Source organism: Salvelinus namaycush, unplaced genomic scaffold (genome assembly GCF_016432855.1).
Source record: "Salvelinus namaycush isolate Seneca unplaced genomic scaffold, SaNama_1.0 Scaffold1450, whole genome shotgun sequence".
NCBI classification, from domain to species: Eukaryota; Metazoa; Chordata; class Actinopteri; order Salmoniformes; family Salmonidae; genus Salvelinus; species Salvelinus namaycush.
Window position 1 is genome coordinate 55,001 of NW_024058176.1, and position 7,500 is coordinate 62,500.

A 7,500-nucleotide genomic window follows, 5' to 3' on the forward strand; every position below is an offset into this window, starting at 1 on the left:
ATTATAATCTGTGATCTAGTGTATTATTCTAGGGTAGACTAGGGCCTCATCCTCAGCATTATAATCTGTGATTTAGTGTATTATTCTAGGGTAGGCTAGGGCCTCATCCGCAGCATTATAATCTGTGATTTAGTGTATTATTATAGGGTAGGCTAGGGCCTCATCCTCAGCATTATAATCTGTGATTTAGTGTATTATTATAGGGTAGGCTAGGGCCTCATCCTCAGCATTATAATCTGTGATTTAGTGTATTATTATAGGGTAGACTAGGGCCTCATCCTCAGCATTATAATCTGTGATTTAGTGTATTATTCTAGGGTAGGCTAGGGCCTCATCCTCAGCATTATAATCTGTGATTTAGTGTATTATTCTAGGGTAGGCTAGGGCCTCATCCTCAGCATTATAATCTGCCCTTTTGTTTGCAGCCATAGCCTGTAGGTGATAATGTCTCTCTAGGAGCTGATCTGTGGTCAGTATTGTGGTATAATTATAATTAAAAGGTCAGATCTGAATGGAGAAATCTGACCCGAGATCAGCGCTGCCTTTCCATCAGTATCGACACATGGGCCAACGAAGGCACTTAGTGAAAGTTCTCCCTTCCGTAGTGTTTTTTGGGCGAAACGCACGCGAGTTCTTTGGCCGTTGTAGGTTCGATGCATCGTTGATACACTCCTAAACGTAAGTTCCGTTGTTACCGGGATACCGGGCCCAGGAAAGACTCCAGGCCCCATGTGAGGCTGTTGCCTTGAAAATATCTGCTTAACAAGACGTTTTCAGCATCAACACTAGTCTTCATCACCACTACTCTTCATCAACACTACTCTTCATCAACACTACTCTTCAACACCACTACTCTTCATCAACACTACTCTTCATCACAAGTACTCTTCGTCAACACTACTCTTCATCAACACTACTCTTCATCAACACTACTCTTCATCACAAGTACTCTTCGTCAACACTACTCTTCATCACAAGTACTCTTCATCAACACTACTCTTGATCACAAGTACTCTTCATCAACACTACTCTTCATCACCACTACCCTTCATCACCACTGCTCTTCATCAACACTACTCTTCATCACCACTACTCTTCATCAACACTGCTCTTCATCACCACTACTCTTCATCACCACTACTCTTCATCACCACTACTCTTCATCAGCACTACTCTTCATCACCACTACTCTTCATCAACACTACTCTTCATCACCACTACTCTTCATCAACACTACGCTTCATCACCACTACTCTTCATCAACAGAACACAACTCTTCATCAACAGAACTCTACTCTGCTTTTATATGGCTCTGAGAACCACACATCTAACACTAACCACTTCTAACCGGCTCTGGGTTGAAGTTGCCCTTAGGTACAGATCTAGGAACAGTTTACCCTCCCAAGATCCTAACCTGAAGCATTAGGCGAAACAATGTAAAACTGACTTAAGATCAGTGTCTATGGACAACTTCGGGGGAACTACTTTGTTATCCTGATAGTCTTACATCAATCAAATAATAATATATCTTTCTTTCTCTCTGTCTCTCTCTCTGTCTCTCTCTCAGGCATGGCTAGTCACCCACCTATCCCCATCTCTGAGCTCGCTGATCATCTAGAACGCCTGAAAGCCAACGACAACCTGAAGTTCTCTCAGGAGTATGAGGTATGAGTTTGTTTGAAGGAGACATCTCTGGAGTATGAGGTATGAGTTTGTTTGAAGGAGACATCTCAGGAGTATGAGGTATGAGTTTGTTTGAAGGAGACATCTCAGGAGTATGAGGTATGAGTTTGTTTGAAGGAGACATCTCAGGAGTATGAGGTATGAGTTTGTTTTGAAGGAGACATCTCAGGAGTATGAGGTATGAGTTTGTTTGAAGGAGACATCTCAGGAGTATGAGGTATGAGTTTGTTTGAAGGAGACATCTCAGGAGTATGAGGTATGAGTTTGTTTTGAAGGAGACATCTCAGGAGTATGAGGTATGAGTTTGTTTGGAAGGAGACATCTCAGGAGTATGAGGTATGAGTTTGTTTTGAAGGAGACATCTCAGGAGTATGAGGTATGAGTTTGTTTGAAGGAGACATCTCAGGAGTATGAGGTATGAGTTTGTTTTGAAGGAGACATCTCAGGAGTATGAGGTATGAGTTTGTTTGAAGGAGACATTTTCACTCCCAATTATTCTGGTTTCATTATGCAATTCCTATTGAGTTCTACACCCTGTGTAGAAACCCTCTAGCCAGCTAGATACAACACACACACACACACACACACACACACACACACACACACACACACACACACACACACACACATGTTTATGCCTTTTATCTTTTGACAGAGGTATCAGGGTTTAAATGTGAAGCAGAATCTTCCTCCTCTCACGTCTCCTGTTTTAACCAGAGATCTGTCTGTCAGTCTGTCTCAAAGAGATACTGCTTACAGACTGATGGTTATCAATGTTACGCTTCCAGAGAGATAGAGGGAGATGGAGAGGGGGGAGGGGAGAGGGGGGAGCGGGGGAGGGGAGAGGGGGGAGCGGGGGAAGTGAGAGAAGGGAAAGGGAGAGAGTGAAAGCGGAAAGGAGAGAGAGATAAAGACAGAGAGAGAGGGGAGAGAGAGAGAGACAAAGACAGAGAGAGGAGAGAGAAAGAACGAGAGAGAGGGGGAGAGGGGGGAGAGAGAGAAGGCAGACAGGAGAGAGAGAGCGACAAAGACAGACTGAGAGAGGCGGGGGGAGAGGAGGCGTGCTGTGTTAAGAAGCAGTGCGGCTTGGTTGGGTTGTGCTTCGGAGGACGCATGGCTTTCGACCTTCGTCTCTCCCGAGCCCGTACAGGAGTTGTAGCGATGAGACAAGATAGTAACTACTAGCGATTGGATACCACGAAAATTGGGGAGAAAAGGGGGTAAAAAAAATAAATAATAATACATTTTTTAAAAATTAAAAAACTCTAACCTCTGTGTTGTAGTCTGTTGACGCCGGTCAGCAGTTCACCCTGAAGCATTCTAACCCTGACCTCTAACCTCCTACCTCTGTGTTGTAGTCCGTTGACCCCGGACAGCAATTCACCTGGGAGCAGTCTAACCCTGACTTCTGTGTTGTAGTCCGTTGACCCCGGACAGCAGTTCACCTGGGAGCAGTCTAACCCTGACCTCTGTGTTGTAGTCCGTTGACCCCGGACAGCAGTTCACCTGGGAGCAGTCTAACCCTGACCTCTGTGTTGTAGTCCGTTGACCCCGGACAGCAGTTCACCTGGGAGCAGTCTAACCCTGACCTCTGTGTTGTAGTCCGTTGACCCCGGACAGCAGTTCACCTGGGAGCAGTCTAACCCTGACCTCTAACCTCTGACCTCTGTGTTGTAGTCCGTTGACCCCGGACAGCAGTTCACCTGGGAGCAGTCTAACCCTGACCTCTAACCTCTGACCTCTGTGTTGTAGTCCGTTGACCCCGGACAGCAGTTCACCTGGGAGCAGTCTAACCTGGAGGTCAACAAGCCAAAGAACCGCTATGCTAACGTCATCGCCTACGACCACTCCAGGGTTCTACTGTCCAGCATCGAGGGTAAGTTGACAGTCACACACATACATGCTAACGTCATCGCCTACGACCACTCCAGGGTTCTACTGTCCAGCATCGAGGGTAGGTTGGCAGTCACACACATACATGCTAACGTCATCGCCTACGACCACTCCAGGGTTCTACTGTCCAGCATCGAGGGTAGGTTGGCAGTCACACACATACACGCTAACGTCATCGCCTACGACCACTCCAGGGTTCTACTGTCCAGCATCGAGGGTAGGTTGACAGTAACACACATACAGGCTAACGTCATCGCCTACGACCACTCCAGGGTTCTACTGTCCAGCATCGAGGGTAGGTTGGCAGTCACACACATACAGGCTAACGTCATCGCCTACGACCACTCCAGGGTTCTACTGTCCAGCATCGAGGAAGAGACACACACACACACACTTTTCTTGCCAGTCTGAAAGTTCCTTCGCTGTCTTAATATGATATTACCACTTAGCAGAAGCATTTATCTAAAGTGACTTACAGTACAGTGAGTGTATGCTGTTTTTTTTGTAAAGCAGAGAGAGAGAGAAAGCGAGAGGGAGGGGCCCTGGCAGCTCCATAGAGGAGAGGGGGAAACCGTGGGTGGCAAAGCCCAGACAGATTACTCTTATCTGGGCAGAGCATGTATGAGAGTAGCCCATCCACCTCCTCGGTCCAGGAGCTCTCTTCTCTGTTTGTCTGTCTGTCAGGCCTGCGAGTCACACACACACACATTAACATACAAGCATACACTCTCCCTCTATCTTTCTCTCTCTCACACACACACACACACACACACACACACACACACACACACACACACACACACACACACACACACACACACACACACACACACACACACACACACACATTCTGACTCTCGCACACACACACACACACACACACACAGACTCGCACGCACGCACGCACGCACGCACGCACGCACGCACGCACGCACGCACGCACGCACGCACACACACACACACACACACACACACACACACACACACATCAAAGCCTATATGCAGGCTGCTGGTTTGAGAGACTGACTGTGGATGAACATATACTGATTCTACCATTACCTTGGACAGTTAATATCCTTAAGGTCTCTGCTGCCTGGACTATACACACACACACACACACCTACACACTCAACCTCACACACACACCTACACACTCAACCTCACACACAACACACACACGCACTGATCACACTCACTCTAATAAAGCTTAAATGTGTGTGTGTGTGTGTGTGTGTGTGTGTGTGTGTGTGTGTGTGTGTGTGTGTGTGTGTGTGTGTGTGTGTGTGTGTGTGTGCACGAGAGTCCGAGAGAGAAAGAATAGGGCTCTGGTCACTAGTAGTACACTATATAGGGAATAGGGCTCTGGTCACTAGTAGTACACTATTAGGGAATAGGAATCTCGAGTAGTGCACTATATAGGGAATAGGATCTGGTCACTAGTAGTTCACTATATAGGGAATAGGAATCTAGAGTAGTTATTGGTATCAGTGAGGACTGTTTGTTAGTTATATATGTGATAGTGTTGGTATCAGGGAGGGCTGTTTGTTAGTTATATATTTGACAGTGTTGGTATCAGGGAGGGCTGTTTGTTAGTTATATATTTGACAGTGTTGGTATCAGGGAGGGCTGTTTGTTAGTTATATATTTGACAGTGTTGGTATCAGGGAGGGCTGTTTGTTAGTTATATATTTGACAGTGTTGGTATCAGGGAGGACTGTTTGTTAGTTATATATTTGACAGTGTTGGTATCAGGGAGGACTGTTTGTTAGTTATATATGTGATAGTGTTGGTATCAGGGAGGACTGTTTGTTAGTTATATATTTGATAGTGTTGGTATCAGGGAGGACTGTTTGTTAGTTATATATTTGACAGTGTTGGTATCAGGGAGGACTGTTTGTTAGTTATATATTTGATAGTGTTGGTGTCAGGGAGGGCTGTTTGTTAGTTATATATTTGACAGTGTTGGTATCAGGGAGGACTGTTTGTTAGTTATATATTTGACAGTGTTGGTATCAGGGAGGACTGTTTGTTAGTTATATATTTGATAGTGTTGGTATCAGGGAGGACTGTTTGTTAGTTATATATTTGATAGTGTTGGTATCAGGGAGGACTGTTTGTTAGTTATATATTTAATAGTGTTGGTATCAGGGAGGACTGTTTGTTAGTTATATATTTGACAGTGTTGGTATCAGGGAGGACTGTTTGTTAGTTATATATTTGATAGTGTTGGTATCAGGGAGGACTGTTTGTTAGTTATATATTTGATAGTGTTGGTATCAGGGAGGACTGTTTGTTAGTTATATATTTGATAGTGTTGGTATCAGGGAGGACTGTTTGTTAGTTATATATTTGACAGTGTTGGTATCAGGGAGGACTGTTTGTTAATTATATATTTGACAGTGTTGGTATCAGGGAGGGCTGTTTGTTAGTTATATATTTGACAGTGTTGGTATCAGGGAGGGCTGTTTGTTAGTTATATATTTGACAGTGTTGGTATCAGGGAGGACTGTTTGTTAGTTATATATTTGACAGTGTTGGTATCAGGGAGGACTGTTTGTTAGTTATATATTTGACAGTGTTGGTATCAGGGAGGGCTGTTTGTTAGTTATATATTTGATAGTGTTGGTATCAGGGAGGACTGTTTGTTAGTTATATATTTGATAGTGTTGGTATCAGGGAGGACTGTTTGTTAGTTATATATTTGATAGTGTTGGTATCAGGGAGGGCTGTTTGTTAGTTATATATTTGACAGTGTTGGTATCAGGGAGGACTGTGTGTTAGTTATATATTTGATAGTGTTGGTATCAGGGAGGACTGTGTGTTAGTTATATATTTGACAGTGTTGGTATCAGGGAGGACTGTTTGTTAGTTATATATTTGATAGTGTTGGTATCAGGGAGGGCTGTTTGTTAGTTATATATTTGATAGTGTTGGTATCAGGGAGGACTGTTTGTTAATTATATATTTGATAGTGTTGGTATCAGGGAGGACTGTTTGTTAATTATATATTTGACAGTGTTGGTATCAGGGAGGACTGTTTGTTAGTTATATATTTGATAGTGTTGGTATCAGGGAGGACTGTTTGTTAATTATATATTTGACAGTGTTGGTATCAGGGAGGACTGTTTGTTAGTTATATATTTGACAGTGTTGGTATCAGGGAGGACTGTTTGTTAGTTATATATTTGACAGTGTTGGTATCAGGGAGGACTGTTTGTTAGTTATATATTTGATAGTGTTGGTATCAGGGAGGACTGTTTGTTAGTTATATATTTGATAGTGTTGGTATCAGGGAGGTCTGTTTGTTAGTTATATATTTGACAGTGTTGGTATCAGGGAGGACTGTTTGTTAGTTATATATTTGATAGTGTTGGTATCAGGGAGGACTGTTTGTTAGTTATATATTTGATAGTGTTGGTATCAGGGAGGACTGTTTGTTAGTTATATATTTGATAGTGTTGGTATCAGGGAGGACTGTTTGTTAGTTATATATTTGACAGTGTTGGTATCAGGGAGGACTGTTTGTTAGTTATATATTTGACAGTGTTGGTATCAGGGAGGACTGTTTGTTAGTTATATATTTGACAGTGTTGGTATCAGGGAGGGCTGTTTGTTAGTTATATATGTGATAGTGTTGGTATCAGGGAGGACTGTTTGTTAGTTATATATTTGATAGTGTTGGTATCAGGGAGGACTGTTTGTTAGTTATATATTTGACAGTGTTGGTATCAGGGAGGACTGTTTGTTAGTTATATATTTGATAGTGTTGGTATCAGGGAGGACTGTTTGTTAGTTATATATTTGACAGTGTTGGTATCAGGGAGGACTGTTTGTTAGTTATATATTTGATAGTGTTGGTATCAGGGAGGACTGTTTGTTAGTTATATATTTGATAGTGTTGGTATCAGGGAGGACTGTTTGTTA

At 43.2% G+C, this 7,500-nt stretch overlaps 1 protein-coding gene across 1 annotated transcript in view; it reads left to right on the forward strand.

Moving 5' to 3' along the window:
* LOC120036727 (receptor-type tyrosine-protein phosphatase delta-like) overlaps positions 1 to 7,500 on the forward strand; it is a gene marked incomplete at both ends in the record, with an annotated part of 60,118 nt that overhangs the window by 50,463 nt on the left and 2,155 nt on the right. Inside the window, 2 exons of the mRNA XM_038983100.1 lie at positions 1,568 to 1,665; positions 3,436 to 3,559. Of these exons, the coding sequence (XP_038839028.1) occupies positions 1,568 to 1,665; positions 3,436 to 3,559 (222 nt within the window). The remainder of the gene's footprint in view (positions 1 to 1,567; positions 1,666 to 3,435; positions 3,560 to 7,500) is intronic.